This window comes from Lampris incognitus, chromosome 12 (genome assembly GCF_029633865.1).
Source record: "Lampris incognitus isolate fLamInc1 chromosome 12, fLamInc1.hap2, whole genome shotgun sequence".
In the NCBI taxonomy this organism is placed as follows: Eukaryota; Metazoa; Chordata; class Actinopteri; order Lampriformes; family Lampridae; genus Lampris; species Lampris incognitus.
This window is the reverse complement of record NC_079222.1, coordinates 13,453,648-13,479,665: the sequence shown is the minus strand read 5'-3', so window position 1 is coordinate 13,479,665 and position 26,018 is coordinate 13,453,648. Positions and strand designations below refer to the sequence as shown.

The 26,018-nt window shown below is 45.6% G+C and overlaps 1 protein-coding gene across 3 annotated transcripts in view; it reads right to left on the bottom strand.

The window, feature by feature from the left end:
- The window catches only part of fibcd1b (fibrinogen C domain containing 1b), a 202,346-nt gene extending 176,963 nt beyond the window's left edge, over window positions 1-25,383 (bottom strand). For all 3 annotated transcript variants that reach the window (XM_056290759.1, XM_056290760.1, XM_056290761.1), the window contains exon 1: window positions 24,926-25,383. In XM_056290759.1, coding sequence (XP_056146734.1) covers window positions 24,926-24,997 — 72 coding nt within the window. In that variant the 5' untranslated portion in view covers window positions 24,998-25,383. The remainder of the gene's footprint in view (window positions 1-24,925) is intronic.
- Between the last annotated feature and the right edge of the window lie 635 nt (window positions 25,384-26,018).

Below are 26,018 nucleotides of genomic sequence, written 5' to 3'. Positions count from 1 at the left end.
CCACATCCGGCTTCCCACCCGTAGACACAGCCAGTTGTGTGTGTAGGAACTCCCGACCAAGCTGGAGGTAACACGGGGATTCGAACAGGCGACCCCCGTGTTGGTAGGCAACGAAATAGACGCCCAACATTTCACTTCTTACAGAGAAAAATCTAGCCATGCAGGTAACACAACGAGACAGAAACACAATGCAGCACTGCAACGTTTTCATGTCACTCGAGCAAAAACAACAACAAAAATGCCACACAGTGAATTGGCCAATGGTTTGTGCTGTGCTTCTAGCTTCTAGACCAGACCTAGGTTACGTCACATGACAATATCGGAAGATGCCCACAGCCCCAACTGCTGGTCTGGAGTGAATGAAGAGAGGGAGCGGTGGTAGTGAGAACTAATGTTTTTCAAAGGTTTTGAATCACCGCAATCATGAGAAGTTCTTGATCACGCAGTCATAAATGTGCAAATAAATAAATAAATAAATCAGGCTGATAGGCCCAGTAGTATGTGAGATTAGCTGCGGACAGAGAAACGTGCACACACACACATGGCCAAGCCCAACACCACACAAAGTACAGCACACAGGATGCAGGTGCATAACATGCGTGCCACACTTGGCCTTTATTACAGGCTTGCCTTTCCTACATTATGCAATCAATCTGATAAAAACAACCTGTTTCATCGGAGTCAGGGAACAGAATCGCATAACAATCATAACAAAACACATCAACAGTAAATAGGTCTAGGGCCAGTCCTCACAAACGCACAGCTCAAGCAAGTAATTCCCTGAGTTCTACCCCGAATCAAAAGCCAGTCGAGTGACCACTGAGCAGCTTGCTAGCTAGCCAGCTCAGTGAAGAGAAGGAGTTCAGGTGGAGCTGTACAGTGATACCAGTGCACCGCCCCGCCACAGCAGGAATGGCCACAGCATTATGTTTATTACAGTAGAGACGAATGCTCTGGAATTGAATTTAATGACCCAATAAATACAACATTTGCATATTTTTACTGTTATTATTCATTTCAGGGACCCTAATGTGCAGAAAAATAAAAATCTATAACCTGTGACACAAAAATGGATGATGTCGCTGAGCTCCCACTAGATTTCTCAAAGTGGGCTTTCAAGGGAGCGCCCCTTAGCTCCCCTGTATTTTGTACCCGGGGTGAAAATGACTGAGAGATTTATTGTGACTTGAATAAAGCTGTTGAGATTGAAAATGACTCAATACATGAACAAGTCCTTCACGAGACCCGTGCTAAGACAATTTGTTGACAGCACAGTGGCGCACTGGTTAGCACTGTCGCCTCCATAGGCGGAAATCCCAGGGGGGGACGGGGGGGCACAATCCCCCCATCCTGGGAAAAATGATATAACCCCCTTAATATATCACTATAAACATAACTATGTAATTTCAATAATATTAATAATACACAACGAAAGCACCTGTGCTAATTATAGACACTTAATAGTGCATACTTAAGTTTCAAAAAATTGCGATCCCCCACCCTTTACATCACAATGATTTGATCCACTGCCACCGTCCCCCCTCCCCCTCCTCCCGAGTACTACAGTGCGTGTGGGAAATCTGACAGTCGTTCTTTGGTGGCTAACAGTTACCTCCAGTCCAGTAAGTAGTTCAAACAAATGATATGTTAGACATTTCTATACTTCTACCACTCAGTACAATAAAACACATTTATAATCGTAACCAGTCTTCATTTTCACTGCATTGAATTGCAGGTCACTCTATGTGTTAGCTAGTGGGTAACTGACGTTTGCTAGCTAGCTTAGCTAAGTTACAGTAGCATCAACCAGTGTTTGTGGCTGTTTGAATTTAAGAGAAACTAGCAACACAATTGTGGTTCCTCAATATACACTTAACATATTACAACGTAGGTTATGTGTTACAGCACTACTTTTGGTGTCCCCCTCAGGAATTGTGCTTGAGAAAATTTAATGTAACTGTCCCCTCGTAAGTTGATATCAGATTTTTGCCCCTGCGCCTCACCGCAAGAAGGTCCCGGGTTCGAAGGTCCCGAGGGATGTCCAGCCTTGGGGACGGGGGTTATTCCAAGTCGTCCTCTGTGTGGAGTTTGCATGTTCTCCCCGTGTCTGTGGTGGGTTTTCTCCGGGTGCTCCGGTTTCCCCCACCATCAAAAAGACATGCATGTTAGGGTTAATACTCCTGTCTGTGCCCCTGACCAAGGCATGGCAAGACGAACTGGAGTTGGTCCCCGGGTGCTGCACGGTGGCTGCCCACTGCTCCTAGCCACAAAGCGAGGATGGTTTAAATGCAGAGCAGAATTTCCCTACAGGGTTCAATAAAGTCTGTCAAAATCAAAAAATCAAAAATCAGTTTCAAATTACCTCTCAGGTTAGCTGCTTTAGTAGTTTTTCCAAAAGCTTTGGCCATTTAAATGCTCCAATGTGTCAATGTGACAGCAGGGAAACTTAAGAAAATTCAGTCTTTGACCAACTTTTGCAAGACGGCAGCTGCCTAGGATCAAGTTACAAATACAAATATTACTTTAATACCTTAAACTGCTAGTTTATTCAAATGTTTTTGTGTCATGTGATTGAAGCCTTGACCTACCAACATCCTCCATCAGCCACGGCCCACCATCTCACCGCTGGCTGACAGTAGCTGTCATGCCCCGCACAGCTAAAACTGAAAATCACAGCACGCAGCAGAAACATCATACCCATCTGAAAACCCTCCTCATCATCACATTCTCGCCTGCCTGGCAGATGACAGACAGCACCCTGATCCCGAGGTCGACAATCGCAGCCTATCACAACAAAGGTATACCAGACCTTACCTTTGCTCACCCCCTCACCCTCATCTTCTCCACCTCCCCTGCTGCTTCCCTCATCAACCGTCCATCCCTTTTCTCTTATGTTCAGTAATGCCCCCTTAGAAAGGCCCCGCCTTATAGTGCTAAAAAGTGTTCGCCTCTTCATCTTCAACACATATGCAATAAATCAATGCGAGCTGTGGAACTGTAGGGCTGGTGTGCAACTGAAAGATTTCTTATTTTAGCATATTACAGGGGCCTTTGATTTTCCACTCTTCACATCGTCTGAGTCGAGCCAGTGTTGATTTCTCCACTCCACATGGCCTATACAGTGGCACTGTTCAGCTTTTTCTGTATGTCGTTTTGTGTGCAGAAAATTATTAGCCAAAAATAAGTGTGTGTGTGTGTGTGCATACACGTGTGTGTGCACATTTGTGTACACGTGTGTATGTGTGTGTCTGTATGTGCATGTGTGTGCACGTCTGTGTGTGAACATGTCTGTATGTGTGTGCACATGTGTATTGTGTCTATGTGCACGAGTGTGTCTGTGTGTGTGCACGTGTGCGTCTGTATCTGTACGTGTGTTTGTCTGTATGTGTGTCCATGTGTGTGTGCATACACGTGTGTGTGCACGAGTGTGTCTGTGTGTGTGCACATTTGTGTACACGTGTGTATGTGTGTGTCTGTATGTGCATGTGTGTGCACGTCTGTGTGAACATGTGTGTATGTGTGCACGTGTGTGCACATGTGTATTGTTTCTATGTGCACGAGTGTGTCTGTGTGTGTGCACGTGTGTGTCTGTATCTGTACGTGTGTGTCTGTATGTGTGTCCATGTGTGTCCGTGTGTGTATGTGTGTGTGCGTGTGTGTGTGTGTGTGTGTGTAGATTGGAAGAGAGCGACAATACCAGAAAGGGGTGAAGAGGGAGCAGCAGAGGGGGGATGCATAGATGTGAGATGCAAACAAGATGGAGCACGAGCTGAATTGTGGAGGCCGCGTAAACGAGCCACAGCCACCGTTCACAGAGCGAGGTTAATTAAAGGTTCCCCAAATGCAAAGCCACTTAGTTTTGCATAAGATAAGGCCTCATTTCAGTGAGTGCACGACCCATTTAAGCGGCGTTATCACAGTTTCACATACATGTCATAATGGAGGTTGTGCAATTGCGTCTGTGGTGCCACTCAGGTACAGGACTATAACTTAAGGCACATGGCATGGAGACTATCTGCCTAACCAATCCCAAGTGCTGCTGTCTGTACTGTTGTCATGGCTTCAGCATTGCGTTGGACGGCAAAAAAAAAAAAATCCTTGCCAAGGTCAACACAGCATCCTACCGTTTCTGAACAACATATCCGTTCACACCTCTTTACAATATTTTTCAGTCACAAAATATATTTTCTTTTTTTAATGAAGAAAATATGAAGGGGAAATTGGCACATTATTCAGCGAACCCTGAATCAGATGTGGGTTGTAAATCACATTTTAATCTCCACAACTATTGCGTCAAGTTCTACTATTACTAGTACAGAAGCCGTACTACTATTAATACTGTTGTGTTACTGTAAACTTCCTTTCGGTGGACTGAGGAAGTTTTGATTATTTCAATTTTAATGGATATTTACTAGAAATCGATTGACTGCGATGAAGCTATAAAATATGATAAAGATATTTTTTTTATTTATTTACCCCCCCCCCATTTTTCTGCCCAATTATATCCGGCCAATTACCCCACTCTTCCGAGCCGTCCCGGTCGCTGCTCCACCCCCTCTGTCAATCCGGGGAGGGCTGCAGACTACCACATGCCTCCTCCCATACACGTGACAGAGCTAACCACTGTGCCACCGTGCCGCCCACCTGACAGTGAGGAGTTTTGCCAGGGGGACGGAGCGCGTGGGAAGATCGGGACCGGGACACATCCAGCTTCCCACCCACAGACACGGCCAATTCTGTCTGTAGGGACGCCCGACCAAGCCAGAAGTAACACAGGGATTCGAACCACAAATCCCCTCTTTATAACACACTCTCATACATGTACTTCATAGTATTGTTTTGCTCAGCTAAACTAAAATGTTCACCATCTCCCTTACACTGTTATACTGTATTACATGTTCTGTACTTTTTGTCACATGGCGTGTGCGCATGCGTGCGCACGTGCACATGTGTGCTGATGTGCGCATCTGTCTGCATGTGCGCGTGCATGTGCATGTGTGTCTGTTTGCGTGCATGTGCATGTGTGTGTGTGTGTGTGTGTTGCAACCAGTCTCCAAGGAAGGTTTTCCGTCCCCCTCAGTGTTCATCGCACAACATCAGCAGAAAGTACAGAACTGCACTACCTTCAATTTCCATATTCAACCCCTCTCAGAGTTAAGTGTTGCTGCAGAAAGGTGCAGAATTTTACCAGCAGAAAAAAAGGCAAACCGAAGCCAAGAAATATGACACCCCCCCACCCCCCATCTACTGTTAGCAAATTAGGGAGTGAAGTACTTCACTGATGTCAGTTGAAGACAAAAATGTGTACATACACACAAAGAGAAAGAGTGGAAAGTGGCACTAAAGGATATATAACCCCTCCAATCTGATGAAAACTGGGGCCAATACAGAGAAACTGTCTCCTCGGGATGAGGCAGAAAACTACATTTTCTGACGTTTGGAGGGAAACAAACAATCAACCTGTGTCTACTTCAGACGGGAGGAACTGTTCGTGTTGTCCTCTGCTTTATTATCCTGCCTTTACCGCCTCGCCAAGACAGCGGCATCACCTGTTTAAGCTCCGCCCCTCTGCGCTTTTTGATGGATGTAACATCTGAATCATTTAAAGTGGGGTGTTTGGGATAATGGCAGGCCATGTTAAATTTCTCATTTATTCAAATGTGCCGCTTTTCCTCGAGCATAGCTGAATAATGGCTCGCTCTGCCAGATTGAATTTTTCATGCTGAATAAATTATTGAATTCAATGGATGAGGCTGTTACTGTATTAGTGATGAGTTTGTCATAAGTGTTTAATAAGAGAGCGATAAATACATCATTGCGTTTCTCTTGTCTATCGATCGCCTTCCGTCTCTTCCTTTATCTGTCTCCCTCTGCTGCTTGCTGTCTCCATGCATTCCTCCATGTCTGTCTTTCATCTGACGCTGCCTGCCTCCTCTTCAAGTCTGGAGGCCCATCTTACTACCATTCACCACATCTCTTAAATGTAGATTTCTGCTGCGCGTCCGGGTGGCGTAGCGGTCTATTCCGTTGCCTACCAACACGGGGATCACGGGTTCGAACCCCGTGTTACCTCTGGCTTGGTCGGGCGTCACTATACAGAAGGGTGGGAAGCCGCATGTGGGTATGTGTCATGGTCGCTGCGCTAGCGCCTCCTCTGGTCGCTCGGGGCGCCTGTTCCGGAGGTAGGGGGAACCAAGAGGAGTAGCGTGATCCTCCCACGCTCTACACCACCCTGGTGAAACTCCTCACTGTCAGGTGAAAAGAAGCGGCTGGCGACTCCACATGTATCGGAGGAGGCATGTGGTAGTCTGCAGCCTTCCCCGGGTCGGCAGAGGGGGTGGAGCAGCGACTGGGACGGCTGGGAAGACTGGGGTAATTGGCCAAGTACAATTGGGGAGAAAAACAGGGCAAAAAAATCTCCCCCGCCCAAAAAAAAAAAAAAAAATGTAGATTTCTTCTCACTCGGGGGGGGGGGGGGCATAGGCGCTCACAGACCGAAAAACACTTTTATTTCATAATTATTTGCATTATACAACTCAATTATATTTAACATATTTAAGTAGATTTTAATTTCTTGTTGCTTGAAGGGGGCAGCGCCCCAGCGCCCTGTACTGGCCAGCCGACACTGGTTTGAACCCCTGAACTCCGGTGGGAAGGCCGGCGGTCTTACCTACTGAGCTATCCAGCTGCTGTTGATACTAAAAACATTTTTTTTTTATTTTCCCCTTTTTTCTCCCCAAATGTAGCCGGCCAATTAACCTATTTGCCGGTTGCTGCCCCGCCCCCTCTGCTGACTATCACTTGCCTCCTCCGATAATATGGAGTCACCAGCCGTTTCTTTTCACCTGACAGTGAGGAGTTTCGCCAGGGGGACGTAGTGCGTGGGAGGATCACGCTATTCCCACCAGTTCCCCCTCCCCCCTGAACCAGAGGAGGCGCTAGTGCAGCGACCAGGACACATACCCACATCCGGCTTCCCACCCAAAGACACGGTCAGTTGTGTCTGTAGGGACGCCCGGCCAAGCCGGAGGTAACACGGGGATTCGAACCTCCGATCCCCGTGTTGGTAGGCAACAGAATAGACCGCCATGCCACCTGGAAGCCCCAGTTGTTGTTTTGTTCTTTAAACATATACAGAGTATATATGCAATTTGTTAAAATAATTTCAAGGGGGGCTGTGATGTCTGGTGGAGACAACCAACCTGGCAGTGAGCAGCTGTGCAGGGAGGAGTCACCTGCAGGGGGGGGCTTCATAAAACCACAATCACTTTTTAAGCCATTGGGCCTACATATTATTGTGTTCCTTGGTTAAAACAGATCACACAGCACCATTAACCCATAGGGCATGGGAAGGAGGGATGGCAGTTTTACAAAGGGACGATTTTGGGCAATTTCTTTATGAGAGGGGACGGCATCCCCTAAAATCAACCCCCGGTTATACGTAGTAGTAGCTTTTTTTACAACAATGACTTGTATTCTGTCCAGGCGGGCCGTGATTAAGATTTAAATCACGGGCAACGTAAATTGATTTTATGCATAGTATCGGCTCCAGTCAGCAGTTTTGCATCACTATAAGCCACAATGTAATACCACTCCAACACTTCTCTCAGGCTTAGCAAATGCCCTTAGTGCTTCAGCTGGATCCGGCAGAGCTAGTGGCTCAAGCTGATAAATTTGCAGCCGCCTCCGTCGCCTGACCGAGTGTAAGAAAGGGGACATTTTCTGGAAGCGATGACTCCTGAGCCTCAAGAGCAAACTGTCAGGGGCAAAAAGGGCTATGGGCCTCAGGGTCAGTGTAAGTTAAGAAAGTGGGAATCCGAGATGAGCCCTGCTGTGACGAAGACCCGCTTCTTATTTCTTCTCGCTCCACCACCCAATTATCTGTAATTTCAAAAATTGCATTGTAGTGGAGTCAGGCTAAACGCTGTGTTACACAGCACTTTGAGAGGTGGAAAAGTTACCTGAAATATTAATTTTGTAAGCAAGTAAATGAGCGTGCCAAGTAAAGAAATATTAAGCTTTTCATTGATTTTTTTTTTTACCAAATGCGATGTCAGATAAAAAATCAGCACTATATTTCTGCATACCATGCAGAGACATAAAAATACATCTACTACTACTACTACTACCACAGTGGATCATCCATTTCCATCTCTTCCTGTCCTCTGCGTCTTCCTCTGTCACACCAGCCACCTGCATGTCCTCCCTCACCACATCCACAAACCTCCTCTTTGGCCTTCCTCTTTTCCTCTTCCCTGGCAGCTCCACATTCAGCATCCTTCTCCCAATATACCCAGCATCTCCCCTCCACACATGTCCAAGCCACCTCAATCTTACCTCTCTTGCTTTGTCCGTAAGCCAACATCAAAATACATCAATACTGGGGAAAAAACAATCCCAGCTCTCGTCCCTCTAGTCAATAACACTGTTGTTAACCTTGAGACAACTGATGGAGTCTGGCCCATAATGATGCTATTAAGCGTCTCTGTTAGCTTAACCCAGTCATTAGCAGGTAAATATTTTTGGAGCTCGTTTGCTGAGGAAATAACTCAATATCGCTGAAAGGGGAACCAGTAATGAGAATACCAAGTCAGAGAGACACGACTCAATCAAAATATTTTTTGGCAGTTTAGCTCCCAAATAGAAAGGCCTCCAGTACATCAGCTGTGAAACAGATGTCATGCGCTAGCGTCAATATTTTAGCAACTGGGCCCTGGCTAACTGCCAGACTGCCTCGATATTACAGCGTAGTTTTATAGAAGTGTGTTTGTGTGTCTATGCTGATTTATGCAGAGTTCAGACTCTGTTCTCATTCACCTCCCTCTGTCCTTTAATGTTCTTCTGCTCCAGATCCTGTGGCCAGAGCAGATTGGCTGCCTGATTAAACTCATCTATTCACCATAAATTATTCACTGGCTTCAAGAGGCTAATTAATTTCTTTATTATTTACTGTTCCGACCTAACATTCTCAGTCAGACACAACCAATCGCTAAAGGGATGTCTATATATATATATATATATATATACACATATATGCATATACATATACATACATACATAGACACACACACACACACACACATATATATATATATATATATATATATATATACACACACACACACATATACATATATATATATATGTGTGTGTGTGGGGGGCTATGCATGTGCATTTGTCTCATACTCGTGTGTATAAGGGGATAATGGTCTTTAATGTGTATTCACCAAAAAGTGGGTGTTTGTTATTGTGCATATGTGTATTTGCATGCACAAATACACATGAGACTTGATGAATGGTTAACCTTTTTAACAGCGAAGGGGTCCATTATGTTGTGGGCTGTGTGTGTGTGTCCCTAAAAGCAGGCGTTAGGCCTAATCTCACATCTTTATTTGACGAGGCTCAGTGCTACATGAATAGGGGCTCTATTACTCCCAGATTGAAATCGCTAGCAGGAAATTGGACACTTCTCAGAGCAGATATGGAGATGGAGTTCAATCTGTCAGAGCACTGGGCTTGGCTAGCTGTCTATGAAGATGAGCAAACTCTGTTCACCAACAACAAAAAGCATCACATAAGGGGTGCCCTCCGTAGCTGAACGGTTACAGCACATACCACTAGGCCACATAGCCACAACCATCGCTGGCTGAAGTCCAGCCGGTAACCTTTGTTGCATGTCATAACCTTCTCTCTCTCTCTCCCCATTTCCTGTCTGTCTCCTATATTACTTTCTAATAAAAAAGATATAAATAAAAAATACCAACAAACTGAAAAGCATCACATAACACAGAAACTTTTCCCCTCTAGTCTAGCCCATTTTCTACCCACTCCTTTTCTCAGGCCATTTTGTCATTTGTTCATTTTAAGGCGCTAGTCACTAAAGATTGGACACTTGTACCTATTTATTAAACACTGGCCGCTATAGCAGTCACTAGTTCAATCAATCAATCAAGATTTTATTTATATAGCACTAGTTGCTAAAAATTAGATAACAGTTTTATTAGAATAGTTACAAATTTAATAATGATTACTAACTTTTTTATTTCATTAGTAACACTTCAACAAACACTAGTTCTTTTAGTTTAGTGGCTATTGCCTAATTTTAAGGCACTAGTCAATGTTATATTCTGACAAACACAAAATGAAGATCAAAGAAAGTTGACTTAGTTCATCTGGATACAACGTTTATTGACAGATACGCTTCATCACTCATCTAAGATGTCACCTAGTTGAGTGATGAAATGTATCTGTCAATAAACATTGTATCCAGATGAACTGATTCAACCTTCTTTGATTTTCTTACCTTGATTATTGAGCATGCGTCAAGACTCAATACGAAGATGCTCATTAATTGAACTTTATGAGACACGGACACATTAGTTATCAACTTTTCATTCACTACTGGACACTTTAAATAGCAGCAGTTGCTAATTCACTTCTACAAGTCATATATCAGTTGCTAGTAACTATTCATCACTGATTAGTTTCTATTCTCATTTTCACTTGTCCCAATTATATTGTGACGAGTTACTTGCAGTATTGACAAGCTGCTTTTAAGTAAGATCTAGTTTCTATTCCAAATATATATATACACACACACACACACACACATATATATACACACACACACATATTAAACATGAAAAACCCCGACCGACCAGAGGAGGCGTTAGTGCAGCGACCAGGACACATATCCACATCCAGCCCCCGCTGACACGGCCAATTGTGTCTGCAGAGATGCCCAACTAAGCCATAGGCAACACAGGGATTCGAACCGCCGATTCGAACCGCGGATCCCCATGTTGGTAGGCCACGGAATAGACTGCCACTCTACCCCAACATCATAACTAGTGCTTATTCTAATGGAGCCAGTATCTAATCTTCACAACTACTGACTTTACAATAGCTACTAGTGCTTAAAGAATGAGTACTAGTGATTTCTAGTGAGTAGTGCCTTAAAATCAATAAATGATAAAACCGCCTGCCATCATACCATTGTCTTTAACATTTAGTCAGTGATGTTTGATGCATCTCGAATCAGGACTTTGTATTCTGCCCAACTAGAAGGGGATATCCAAACAACTGGGAAAAGTCCCGTTTTTATCTTTACTTCGGAGAGAACATAGTTGAGTCATGTTGCTCTTTTTGATCCTTCCTTAACGATTTTCCTTCCCCCTGCAAAAAAACAAGCATGCACACAACCAAGGTCATTCTGTGCAAACACAAATGCAAACACACAAATGCAATCACACACCCTCAGCACACCTCACATTACCGGGGGGGAGGGGGGGGCAGGGAGAGAGAGGGGGAAGGGAATCCTGCTGTTGGATATCTAATTCCTTTTCCTGTCCCACTCTCTCTCTCTCTCTCTCTCTCTCTCTCTCTCTCTCTCTCTCTCTCGCTCTGTCCTTCTCTTTACCTAGCTATCTATCGCGCCCTTCTTCTTTCCCTCCTTCTATATCCCACTCACATCTCCTCGCTCTGCTGCTGAGCCTACCCATCAGGTCAACTTGCTGACATATCTGTCAATACAGGCATTGGGAGGCAGGGTGTAACCTTGCCCTGCAGTGCTTTCCTGGTGCTCCCTGATCAGCTTTACTTTCTCCAAATCCAGTCAATACGTGAAGACACACCGAGAGGAAAACATCAATTCACACGTTTACACATACTTAAGTAAGCATGCACATATTAATCACAAGGGAGCTGTGCACAAACACACACACACACACACGTGTGCACACACACACATTTACAAACACAGCATAAAGGATATGCAGTGCACAAAAACCAACACAATTATGAACAATAATGGAGAAATTAGCTATAATTAATCTCCATAGCAGATGTTATTTTAGGTAGGAATGTGCCCTTGGTGATGCTCCTGGGGGCCACAATGATTTGCCTTGCAGCCATGCCAAGTGAGAGTCTCCGGTATGGTTTCTCCTCGGTGGGTTATTCTGCACTGTGTGGCATATCTTTGATGACACACCTTTGTTGGAGGCATATGGGATTAACCTCAGTGCAACCAGCAGATGCGTCATCTTGCAAGGGAGGGAACTATGCCTGTAGCTAGCCTGCTATCTGCTCAACGGTGATCTGGAAATTGTTATTCAAGTCCATTATTCATCCCCGTCCACTCCTCCCTTCTTGTGTCTCTTTATATATATCAATATATCTTATTGCATCCTGACTCTATTTCTCCTAAAACCTTTTGTCTTCCTTGCTCGCGCTGGATTCATTCCATCATCCGTTCATTCTCTGTGCCTTTACCGCTTTCATTGTCAGCGAGGAGGCCGGAAAATGAGAGAATGTGAAAAAAGAGAGAGGGGAGTGAGGGTCAGATAACAAAGGCGGATAAGGGAAGAACAAGGCCAAAGGCACAGGGGACAGCTGATGTCATTTATAATCTTTGGTCTCACAAAGTCCTTCTATGCACAGAATAGCCCTGGCTGTCCGCAGCAAAACCTCCTCATCCTCGCCAAACCCACCACGTGAAACGCGCCTCCATTAAGGTACTGAATCACTTTCTATGCAAAAGCGCACTCCACTTACATAACGAGTTCACAGTAATGGCTCGTTACCACTTTGATCCACCAACACACTCTCCTCTCACACATTTACACCTTCATTTTAGCAATGGGCCTACACTCTTGTGAAGCACTTAGGCTTTGATCCCAAGACTGAACAATGCAAAAAGGCATCTGGGTTAACACACATCATTACGGAAAACCTAAATATGACATAAATTATTCAAAAACAAAAAATGAGTGAAACGCTGTAAACGAGTCACGTTGCTATTTATCCCAAATGGCAGATTACCAAAGCGTTTGTATGTGAGCTAGGAGGGGCAGTGGGCGGCTGCCGTGCAGCGCCCGGGGACTGACTCCAGCCCTTGCCCCACTGCCTCGGTCAGGGGCACAGACAGGGGTATTAACCCTAACACGCGTGTCTTTTTTGATGGTGGGGGGGAAACCGGAGCACCCGGAGAAAACCCACTGCAGACACGGGGAGAACATGCAAACTCCACACAGGGGATGACACCCCCCCAGGTTGGACAACCCGGGGGTTCGAACCCAGGAACTTGTTGCTGTGAGGTGACAGAGCTAACCACTGTGCCACCGTGCCGCCCAACAACATGACAGCTCTGCTTAAAGAAGGAAAAGGCAGTGAAACAAATGAGGGTTTAAGGTTATATTAACACCTGTAGTCTGGTTCACTGGTCCAAAAGGACTGGTGAAAAGTACTTTGTTGAATTTTGCCTTTGTTCCACTAAGCATTCACAGTGTATTTTTTTGGAAACCAACCAAATTTCAAATGGACTTGTCAGCAATTAATTGGTTAGTTTTGGTGACGGTGTGACCTCCAATGGACTGCAGGAAGTAAGGAGAGATGAACAAAATGACTGCTGAGATTTCTTTCTGTTTTGTTTAATGTAACAGATAGTGACCACATTCCAGAAAGTGGGTTGAGTGAAAACTCAGAGTTTGTTAACCCTGAGATCAGGGGAAACTCTATGTACCCCCCCCTCCCCTCTTGTTTCTCGCTAATTGTATCCGTCCAATCACCCCACTCTTCCGCGCTGTCCCGGTCGCTGCTCCACCTCCTCTGCCAATCCGGGGAGGGGTGCAGACTACCACGTGCCGCCTCCGATACATGTGGAGTCGCCAGCCGCTTCTTTTCACCTAACAGTGAGGAGTTTCACCAGGGGAACATAGCACGTGGGAGGATCACGCTACCCCCCCCAGCCCCCTCCCCTGAACAGTCGTCCCGACCGACCAGAGGAAGCGCTAGTGCGGCGACCAGGACACATACCCACATCTGGCTTCTCACCCGCAGACAAGGACGGCCAATTGTGTCTGTAGGGACGCCCGACCAAGCCGGAGGCAACATGGGGATTCGAACTGGCGATCCCCGCATTGGTAGGCAACAGAATAGACCGCTACGCTACCCAGACGCCCTGAAACACTATGTTTTTCATTCTAGAAAGAGAGGTAACTCAACTCTGGGTGGTAACTGAGTCAGTTACTCTGGTAACAGACCCGGAGTTTGCGTTACCTCTCTTTCTGGAACGGAAAGCACAGTTTCCCTCATCTCAGGCTTAACAAACTGCTTTCCGGAATACACCCCAGGTGTCTTGCTTTATGTTGGCTGAACAGCATCCAGAGCCTCTGTCAACCTGGCCATCCCAAAGATTAAACATTTACACATTAAATAATTAGTTCTGATCATAATATCTGGTATTCCCTGCTTAAACGTCTCTGCTCTCTCACATTTCAGTTTGACTGGTTAGGAATGATGGCGCTCTTCCGCAAAAAAAAACGAACACCATCAAAGCGCATATTTGAACACTGCGCTCATTATCAACTATGGGTCACGAGTCATGACTCGTGGTAATAGCGGTATATTTTCTAATCTGTTATTCAAGCATATTATGTATTGTCAGAATACACATGTGTAAAATTAAGCTCGATATGCACTATATCAAAACTCGATGCCTCTTTGCATTGGTAACGTGGAAAGTGTGGCTATTACAAATCTGTCCCAGCTTGTCTTAGCATCACATCTTGCTTAGCATCACATATTGCGGTACAACATGTGTATCTAACATATCATGGCAGAATTTAACAAATCCACCAGACACAGCAGAGGCTGTATGTGACATTGTCACCAAAAGATATCGGATACAAACAACTCAGTGTGGTTGTTCATATCTGATTTCAAAAGCACTATCACCAACTCGCACCCGTATTTCTGAATGTTCACAGAGACACATCGACAAACGTAACAAATATTAGGTTCAAGCGCATACACTATCAAACGCAAACACAGATTCAGGCAGAAAAAATGGTAAAAAAAAAGCTAAAACACATGTGACATAAGTGAGTGTTTGTATACATACATACATACATACATACATACATACATACATACATACATACATAAATACATACATACATACATGCATGCATGCATGCATGCATACATACATAAAAAGAAACAAACACAAATTTGTTTATATATCCATATGGAAGCAAAACATAACATTAGAATCAAAATCCTATTTTCCTTACCCCAAACTCCAAAATTAACCCAAAATGTAACCCTTTAACCAGGGGTTTTAACCAGGGCTTACCCTGTTAGCCCGTATAAACAGGCTAACAGGGCTAAGCCCTCCCTATCTTTTACAATAAAGATGAGAAAACCATAGCTAAAAATAGTCCCTAGAAAAGCACAGGATATATCTAAATGGGGCTTGTTTTTTACAGCTCACACAGTGGCATCAGGTTCCATTCATCTTCGTAGTGAGTGAGTGACAGGCATCATGCCACGCCCCCTTCATTTGCTGATCGTTTGGGCTAAATTCATTCAGCCCTCGGGCCGCTGATTTTTGACCAATGACAGCGGACGTACGGAGTAACGGGACGTACAGTGAGGCGCTACTTGTGCGGGACCCGGTGAATGTGGGTGTTAGCATGAACAAGGTGAATTATTTACTTCAGCATCCATTTTATCGTTGCCTTTGGAGGGGGAAAAAATGGAAGTGAAGAGACTGGCGACATTGTCCAAACGACGTTCAAATAACACAACAGGAAAATGGTATGTTTGTGTTACTTGCTTTCAACAAAAGGACTGGCTAATGGCAGGTGTAGCTAAGAATTCACTTTTCTGTTTCCCATGCTAGCTTTGTGGAGGAGACACGTCATGGACCCATCAAGGAATTGTGGATTTGAAACATTTATCTGACAAAATTAGGAAACGTGAGAGAGAGAGACAGAGACAGAGAGTGTTTTGGCATCAAGCCATTCCTGTGGGTACTTCTATATAGTGTTGTTGTGCAGCACTTGCTATAACAAGGTATATAGTGTCGTTACTGTAACTTGGCATCTCGGATGTGGTGCTGCTGTTGCTATATCGTGGACTATTGATGGGTATAATGCATTTGTTAGCCCACCCACCCAATATCACCACCAGCCATCACTGCCTTTAACACTAGCCCTAACCCAAACCATGACCCTAACATTTAACCTGAACTAAAATTAAAGAGACAATTCAAACAAATTGTAAACCTAGTCATCAACCTATCCCAAACCTAAAGCTGAACCCCCAAAAAAATCTAAGCTTAACTATAAGCCTAATTCTAACGCGTAGTAGCTTTAACATAAAACCTGAACCTAACCATAACTCCAGTTGTGTAACACCTGAAACCTAACCCCTGGCACCAAAAAAAAAAACCTGTTCCTCACAGTTTTTTTTAAAAAATTTAAAAAAAGGTCCCATTATGATGGTGGTTCGTGATTTTAATATCTTTCAGAGGATATATTTTCATGAAGGCCAGCGGAGACACAAACACTGGCTGGTTGGCACTTTCCTGGGGCGCAAGGTGACTTTTCCCAGTGTTTGCCTTTGTGGTAATCTTTTGGCTCAAAAGGAACCCTACGCCAAGACGGGTGTGGTGGTGCAGCTATGGGTATGTTAATACACATCCGCTGGCGTCGTAACATCTCGGCGTCCATTTTCAGGCTGTTCTCATTCCCTGGTCGTAAGGACGTAGCTGTGGGCCAGGCTGTGATCACATGACCCAACCCTAATCCTACCCCCCCCCCAGAGGATTGCGCAGGCGCTCTGAATCGCTCGCGTCGTGGGACACTCGTAGGATTAGCCACAAAAAACTGTGCATAACTTTTCGTACGATATCACACAAACCGTTCATGAGAATACGTCGCCATTTTAGCGTGGAATTTTGCTTCTGCCCACAGCAGCTCAGACCGCGTCTAAACCCAGATGCAGGTGCGAGGACCCATTCCCGTGCAAAGGCCTAGGCGTGCACACACAGGAAAACCTATCAAATGGGTTTTGGTATCAGAAACGGAACGAGAACGGATGTAAGGGATGTATAAGCCTGTGCATTTCACCGTACTGAAATGAATCATTAAACCAATAGCAACAAGAAACTTATTAACTAATTAAACTTCTACGATTAAGAAGTTAATCAGAAAAACATATCAATATGTGGCTGTTGAATCTGAAATGAATCAAAGAAAGTTTGCACTCATCTTGACGCATGGGAATTTCAACCTAACCTGGAGAAGTGAACATCTGTCGGGACCAGTAGGATGTATCCACCATGACAAACTAGTGCCTGACATGTGGTTGGGAAGCTTGAGGAAATCGTCACAGCATGGGAGTTAATTTCACTATCAATTCTACGAATTGAGTCATTTGGGATTAGGGCAGAGGGAAAATCCACTCCTGTGCCAGGATCTATAGACTGAACTATTGTGTCCATTGTCAATCTCTGCTGGCTTGTGACCAACAGCACAACACTGAAGTCAACTTGTAAGTTATGTCAGCCAGGCTGTTAACTATATAACCTTCTTGCAAGCTGCTTCAAATTACGTGTATATTTTGTTATGTCACAATCTACAGGAACGGAGTATATTAATGTAAAATGGAGGGAGCAGGGAGGGAATTTACCACCGCTGGATTGCATACATCCAAGTTACCTGAGGGGGAATGCGGAGCCATTCTATGGGCTTTCCTCTTCATCCATCAAGAAAATGACAGCAAGTTGCACCACAGCACATTTAAAGGTTATGAGAGGAGCTGATTTGATTGACCGAGTAGAAGCTCACCCCAACGCCACCTGCTTATAATAGCTAATATTACTACATATTACTGCATACTATGGGAATAGTATGGATCATCCATTTCCAGCTCTTCCTGTCCTCTGCACCTTCCTCTGTCACGCCACCAGCCACCTGCATGTCCTCCCTCACCACATCCATAAACCTCCTCTTTGGCCTTCCTCTTTTCCTCTTGCCTGGCAGCTCCATATTCAGCATCCTTCTCCCAATATACCCAGCATCTCTCCTCCACACATGTCCAAGCCATCTCAATCTCGTCTCCCTTTCTTTGTCTACCCAGTGTTGTCCCTCTAATATCTTCTTCTTCTTTCGGCTTGTTCCCTGTTTCTCAGGGGTCACCACAGCGGATTTTATAGTTTCAATTGGTACCCTGTGCGGGCACAGCATCGATGGCAGCCATTGTTAACCCGGGTCTTGACTGATCCAATATGGAGCCTCGACCGATCTGGTATGGTCTTGTCAATCAGCACACTGATTTGGCAAAATGTTACGTCGGATGCGCTTCCTGACACAACCACTAACACTATGGACAGGGGCACAGTTAAAGCACTGTATGCCACCCCAGTATTCATGGACTTGCGCCCATGCCTGTCGCCACTAGTTGTCCCTCTAATATACTCATTCCTAATCCTGTCCTTCTTCGTCACTCCCAACAAAAATCTTAGCATCTTCAACTCTGCCACCTCCAGCTCCGCCTCCTGTCTTTTCATCAGTGCCACTGTCTCCAAACCATACAACATAGCTGGTCTCACAGCCATCTTGTAAACCTTCCCTTTAACTCTCGCTGGTACCCTTCTGTCATAAATCACTCCTGATACTCTTCTCCACCCACTCCACCCTGCCTGTACTCTCTTCTTCACCTCTCTTCTGCATTCCCCTTTACTTTGAACAGTTGACCCCTAGTATTTAAACTCATCCACCTTCATCACCTCCACTCCTTGCATCCTCATCATTCCACTGTCCTCCTTCTCGTTCACGCATACGCATTCCGTCTGTCCCTACTGACTTTCATTCCTCATCTCTCCAGGGCATACCTCCACCTCTTCAGGCTCTCCTCAACCTGCTCCCTGCTCTCGCTACAGATCACAATGTCATCCGCAAATACCACAGTACACGGAGACTCCTGCCTGATCTCGTCCGTCAACCTGTCCATCACCACTGCAAACAAGAAAGGACTCAGATGTAATCCCACCACCTTGAACTCATCTGTCATTCCAACCGTACACCTCACCACTGTCACACTTCCCTCATACATATCCTGCACCACTCCTACATACTTCTCTGCAACTCCTGACTTCCTCATACAATACCACACCTCCTCTCTCGAGGCCCTGTCATATGCTTTCTCTAAATCCACAAAGACACAGTGTACCTCCCTCTGGCCTTCTCTATACTGCTCCATCAACATTCTCAAAGCAAACATCACATCTGCGGTGCTCTTTCATGACAGGAAACCATACTGCTGCTCGCTAATCATCACCTCTCCTCTCAACCTAGCTTCCACTACTCTTTCCCATATCTTCATGCTGTGGCTGATCAACTTTATACCTCTGTAGTTGCTACACCTTCGCAAACCCCCCCCCCTTATTCTTGAAAATCGGTACCAGTATGCGTCTTCTCCACTCCTCAGGCATCCTCTCACTTTCCAAGATTGTGTTAAACAGCCTATTTTAAAAAATCCACTGCCATCTCTCCTAAACACCTCCATGCCTCCACAGGTATGCCACCTGCTTATCACGTATTTATCCAAATCCAACCTCTTTATCAACAGCGCAACGCTACGCCGGGGCTGCTCTTGCGTCTCTCCTCACCCAATTACCAAGAACGTATTGGATGCACTCACGTGTGCTAGTGCTAGTGCTAGCAGCCAGTTTCATGAAAATAGAGGCCACAAACACACACACACACACACACACACACACACACACACACACATTGTGATACAAAGACTCTTTGCTCCTTTACAAAAAAGAAAAGGAGCTAAGAGTCCCATTTTGCTTACAAAAAAAGGGGTGAATTTTGTGGGAATCAACACGTGTCAGCTTCGGGTCGGGGACGTGATATAACACATATGCAGCATGGTTTCCGTACATGGAAAGTTTTGCCGGTGAGCGCGTCTCCCACCCAGAGAGAAGGAGGGAGGGCTGGAGGAGCTAAGGCTGTTAGAGTTGCACCGCTGTCGAGCCGGAACCACCCACTGGGAAATCACAGGCCCAGTGATCCAGGATGCACTCTCTGCTCTGCTCTGCTCCAGTCGGCATGGACTCCCCGCACCTCCAGCGAGCTCAGCAGGTTCATTAGTCGGACAAGGTTACCCAGAAGACCAGGCAGCTCGAGCCACACACACACACACACACACAGACAGCGAGCTATGGCCTCCACTTGTCCACAAGTTGTAATGATGGAATAATAAGTGTGGAACAACCTTGCAAGTTGGTGTTGTCTGATAAAGCGTAGCACATGATGAAGTCTGTGTGGCGACCAACCACTAAATATAAGCATGCTCCATGCTTTCTTTGATGGACAGGCGAGGCAGCAGAGCGGGAGATACGGCGCGAGAACAAAACAGTGATGAGGAAGGAACAGGGGTGCGAGAATCGATGGCTACCTCAAGAATGGTTAGGCCCTCCAGTGCCTGATTGGGGGCGACAAAGCCTCCATTTACAGAGGCAAGGGGGTATACTTGAGTTGGTGCAGATTTCAAAATCCTGTAAGGAATGATTGTTTGTGTGTGTGTGTGTGGGGGGGGGGGGGCACAGGTCACAGCTGTCTTACACAGTATTCCGGTCATGCACACACAGGAGTTTCTCTCAGTTCTTTACAAACTTTGCAGTTCTCGGAGCGTTATCGATTCCCTGCAACCCACAGGGAGGGCATTCCCACTGGGTCAATGTGACTTTTGAGCGACAACGTGTTTGTGGTTCGTGTGTGAGCAGGCTTATGTGAAAGAGACAAGCAAAAAAAACAAAAAAAAGTGTGTGTGTGTACTATGTTTAACTATCCCAATGGGGCCATACTATGGGGCCCCACAAGTAAAAGGGTGTATTTTAGGGTTAGGACTTGGTTTTAGGGTTAAGGTTAGAATTAGGGTTAGGTTAAGGTTAGGGTAAGGGTTAGGGTTAGGTATGTAGTTTGCATGGTTAAGGTTAGGGTTAAGGGATAGGAAATGAATGTAGTCAATGAGGGGGCCCCACAAGTATAGTTTTGCAAGCATGTGTGTGTGTGTGTGTGAGATCTTGCTTGTGTTTGAATATATTTCTGTGTGTTTGGGTGTGTATGTGTGTGTGTGTGTGTGTGTGTGTGTGTGTGTGTGTGTGTGTGTGTGTATGTATGTGTATATATATATATATATATATATATATATATATATATATATATATATATATATATATATATATACACACACTCACCGGCCACTTTATTAGGCACACCTGTCCAACTGCTCGTTAACGCAAATTTCTAATCAGCCAATCACATGGCAGCAACTCAATGCATTTAGGCATGTAGACATGGTCAAGACGAAAGGTGATTTAAGTGACTTTGAACATGGCATGGTTGTTGGTGCCAGACGGGCTGGTCTGAGTATTTCAGAAACTGCTGATCTACTGGGATTTTCACACACAACCATCTCTAGGGTTTACAGAGAATGGTCCGAAAAAGAGAAAATATCCAGTGAGTGGCAGTTCTGTGGGCGAAAATGCCTTGTTGATGCCAGAGGTCAGAGGAGAATGACCAGACTGGTTCGAGCTGATAGAAAGGCAACAGTAACTCAAATAACCACTCATTACAACCGAGGTATGCAGAAGAGCGTCTCTGAACGCACAACACGTCGAACCTTGAGGCAGATGGGCTACAGCAGCAGAAGACCACACCGGGTGCCACTCCTGTCAGCTAAGAACAGGAAACTGAGGCTACAATTCGCACAGGCTCACCAAAATTGGACAATAGAAGATTGGAAAAACGTTGCCTGGTCTGATGAGTCTCGATTTCTGCTGCGACATTCGGATGGTAGGGTCAGAATTTGGCGTCAACAACATGAAAGCATGGATCCATCCTGCCTTGTATCAACGGTTCAGGCTGGTGGTGGTGGTGTAATGGTGTGGGGGATATTTTCTTGGCACACTTTGGGCCCTTTAGTACCAATTGAGTATCGTGTCAACGCCACAGCCTACCTGAGTATTGTTGCTGACCATGTCCATCCCTTTATGACCACAGTGTTCCCATCTTCTGATGGCTACTTCCAGCAGGATAACGCGCCATGTCATAAAGCTCGAATCATCTCAGACTGGTTTCTTGAACATGACAATGAGTTCACTGTACTCAAATGGCCTCCACAGTTACCAGATCTCAATCCAATAGAGCACCTTTGGGATGTGGTGGACCGGGAGATTCACATCATGGATGTGCAGCCGACAAATCTGCAGCAACTGCGTGATGCTATCATGTCAATATGGACCAAACTCTCTGAGGAATGTTTCCAGTACCTTGTTGAATCTATGCCACGAAGGATTAAGGCAGTTCTGAAGGCAAAAGGGGGTCCAACCCAGTACTAGCAAGGTGTACCTAATAAAGTGGCCAGTGAGTGTATATATATATATATATAGATATATATATATAGTATATATCTATATATATAGATATATAGATATATATATAGATATATAGATATATACCACACCATCCAAGCTGCCTCAGTGTGAGGTGAGACATTGCAGCTCATCTGCTCGATAAGAAATCAGGGTGGCATTCTGCACATATTTGTGTTTTCTGAAAAGCAATATCCGATAGTGTCGTCGTGTCCCCTGAATATATACAAGTGAAGTTTTAAAGCAAAGTATAAAAAGCTAACTTGATTAAGTATCTGAACAATGGTTAGTCAGCTAAAATGTTGACAGCCACACAAAATCTCTGCTGACAGCTTTGAGGAAGAGGACAAACTGTTATCTAACTGTTATCCAGAGTTTTGGGTACCGTAAAAAACAAAAAAACAAAGTCTATTGCATTTTTGCAGTAGGTTATGTTTTCAGGTCATGAATTTTAATTACTTCATTGAGGGGAGGATATGAGTATAATGTGAGTCCGTCTCAGTCCAACTGGTCCTTGCATTAACTGCTATTATTGCAATAAAAGGGCATCATTAGGTGGCAACATAGCCTATCCCCAGTCATTCATCATGTTTCCTCAGTAATTAGGTAATGGAAAACGTGTTTTCCAGAGACAGTGAAAAGCATGCTACAAGAAAACTCCCAATGTTAATATTCAAGGCCTCAGACACACACACACACACACACACAGGGAAATGACACTAACATGGAAGGAGGGCGATGTGGAGAACAACATCCCACCACATCATCTTATATGCAAATATCCACACTGTAAAAAATAATGTGCTGGATTAACTTAATTAAAGTAAGGCAACCTATTACAAGCCCTTTTCTGAGCAATCTCAACTAGAGTGTGCGTGCACACTCTAGTTGAGATTGCCTTACTTTTTTTTGTAAGTTAAAGCAGCACATTATTTTTTACAGTGCACATGAAATGAGCTTAGGTGCACTTAATACCAGGTATTTACTTCTCATATGGTCTCCTTTTCAGCTCATCTAAACAAGTTCCCTGTTTCACATCCACGCACTTTTTGAATACCTCAAAAGTGTGTTGCATGCAAGAGGTAAATACAGATCTTCAACTGTCATCAGATATCAACACAATCTTGTGTTTGTGTGCCCTGACTGGAAAACCTTCCACCTGACCAGACTGAAAACAAGGGGCCATGCATTTCAAACTGACACACTGACAACACAAAAGGTGTGTAAATGACCAGATGGTGTCAGTCTCCCTTCAAAACGACCTCTATCCATTCATTATGTCTGAAGTAAACCCAGATGAAATAACCTTTTAATAATAAACTGTTTCAGACCAACATTATGACCTATATAGACAGGGGCACTACAACCGATACGAATGGGAAAATAATTTTGAAGTAAAATAACACGAGCCAATGTGCCATTTAAATCATCAACATTATTAATAGTGAGGTGAACTGTTTCTGTGCAGATGTTATTTAATAAGCGCCAGTTCTGTCTTTTCTATAGTGTTACCCAAGGCCTCTGCTCATATCAAGCAGCGACTGGTTTGGCTGCTCGGGATGAACACGTCATCCTCTGGAGACAGGTGTCAGCTCATAGCTGCTCAGCACTGCAGGGATCCTACAGCTCTGCTGATCCAGATACAGTTTATTACTCCTATTTCTCCAACACTGAATCATGCAGTTATCCCCCCCCCCAAAAAAAAAACTTCTAAAAATTCAACAAAAATGTTCAGCGTTGCAGCTGCTTCTACACCAGGACCGCCACTTCGGTGACCCGTAACACGGAAACCGGTTTCCATCGAGGGAGCAGAGGGGAGCGACTCGTTCTTGCGCCACATCATGATTTCCACAGGGGCGAACCCCTAAATTCACTCATCCAACATCGGATTTAGTAGCTGCTGCTGCTGCTGCTGCTCCCGGCGTCCACCCCAAGAGATCATCCTCTATGTACAGAAGCCCCTCCATAACTCCCCCCTCCTCCTCCCCCCTCGCAGCACTGACCTTGCCAACCAATCACAGACGCCGACTATTCCCCCGAAGTGATTTCGCATACCACTACTGCTGCAACAACGCGCCGCGCGTCCGCCCCGCGTCTCAACTCGTGCGCACCGCTTTCAGTGTCGGGAGCGATCACCGACGGCTTAGCTCGCGCTCTTCCCCTCGCCGGGTACTAAACGCTCGCGCTCCACGCTGACAACGGGAGCAAATGTGTGAAGAGCAAAAAATAAATAAATAAATAAATAAAATAAAAAAGAGAAAGGGGGGGCGTGCGGGCAAGGTGTAACACCACATTGCTACTAATCTATATCTCGCCCCCCTCCTCCTCCCCCCCGGTTAAATGTTCGTCCCATATCGGTGACAAGCACATCGGCATGTAAAGATATGCGCCGCGTTAAAACACAACACCCGCGGGACCCCGTGATGTACGGATGGGTTTAAACGTTGTGACAGCAACAAGAAGTGTCACAGCCGGGGGAGTCGCTGAGCCCATCTGCGCTGCCACCAGTGCCACAGTATACTGGCATGCATGCATGCATGGAAGCTTGTGGTCAAACTCAGCTTTACCCCCCCCCCCCGCTCTTTGCGCTGCATGGTAACACTGCGCCAACCTTGAATGTGCATGCCATCACTCCCCCGACACTGCACACACACACCACCCGGCGCTGTAGGCTTACATGCAGGCTGAACATACCTGGTTTTTATGCCGAGATCCATCCTCTAGTTCTGAAGAGCTGTTCATGATTCCCCATCGGTCATTTACCATCCTCCGGAGAATCTCGACCAGATCCGCCTGTTGTCCCAGGCGGCGGAGAAGGAACGCGCTGTTGTTGTTGTTTTGTTAGTCTTCCGGCGCAATTTATCTTTTTTAGGGCTACTCCATAGAAAGGTGCACTAAGGGCCCACGGGATGAGGGGAGAGGCAAAACTACTTCTGGAATTGTACACGAGCTATGGGCGTACACGGACCGGACCGCCGGCAACACCACAACCACGTACACCGCGAGCTCACATGTACGCACTTGGGAGAACTTTAATTCATCCCGAGCGTCCTCTTCTTATTTTGGACGGTACCTCGATGACGGACGCGGTCCTTTAGAGGTTGCACCCCGGTTCGGAAACTCACAGACACAATCTAGTTGTGTGATAGTAACCCCCCCAAAAAAAATGGTCCGGAGAAAATGACACCCTGCGTAGGCTACCCGGTGTAGTCCACGAGAAGAAGAAGGAGGAGGAGGAGGAAAAATGGATTGGGGAGAAATTCTCCTCAAACTGCAAGGTGCGAAGCTGACATTCAGTGCACCCCCCACCCCCCACCCCCTCTACCAAAACCACTCCAAAACTCGCCGCGGTTACTCCTCGACTAGACACGTCCGGGTTTGTTTGAAAAGGTAAGCCGATCGGGCTGCGAGACTCCGGTGCTGAGGGTGAGGGTAGGTAAAGGCTGCCTTTACTTGCCCCACTTCACGGTCCGATCTGCATGGGGCAGAAGGTATTTTCCCACAGATGCCTCGACAAGAACTGTGCTGCGGGGAGATTATCGTGCCTCCAACTCCAATGACGAGCGGTGCGCGCCGTGGCTCCGGCTGTCAATCAACGCGTCCCTCCGGTACGCATCACGAGCGCTGTATGGCGGCGTCGCCTCCCCGACGCTGACCTGCCCTCCTTAACGCGGCTGCCGCACCGTGGACCCTCCCACTTCCCCCTTCAACCTTAACCGAAACACGAGTTGTTGCAAAATAAAGTAGGGATGTTCGCGTCTGTGCGGGGTGGTTGCGTTTATAGTGC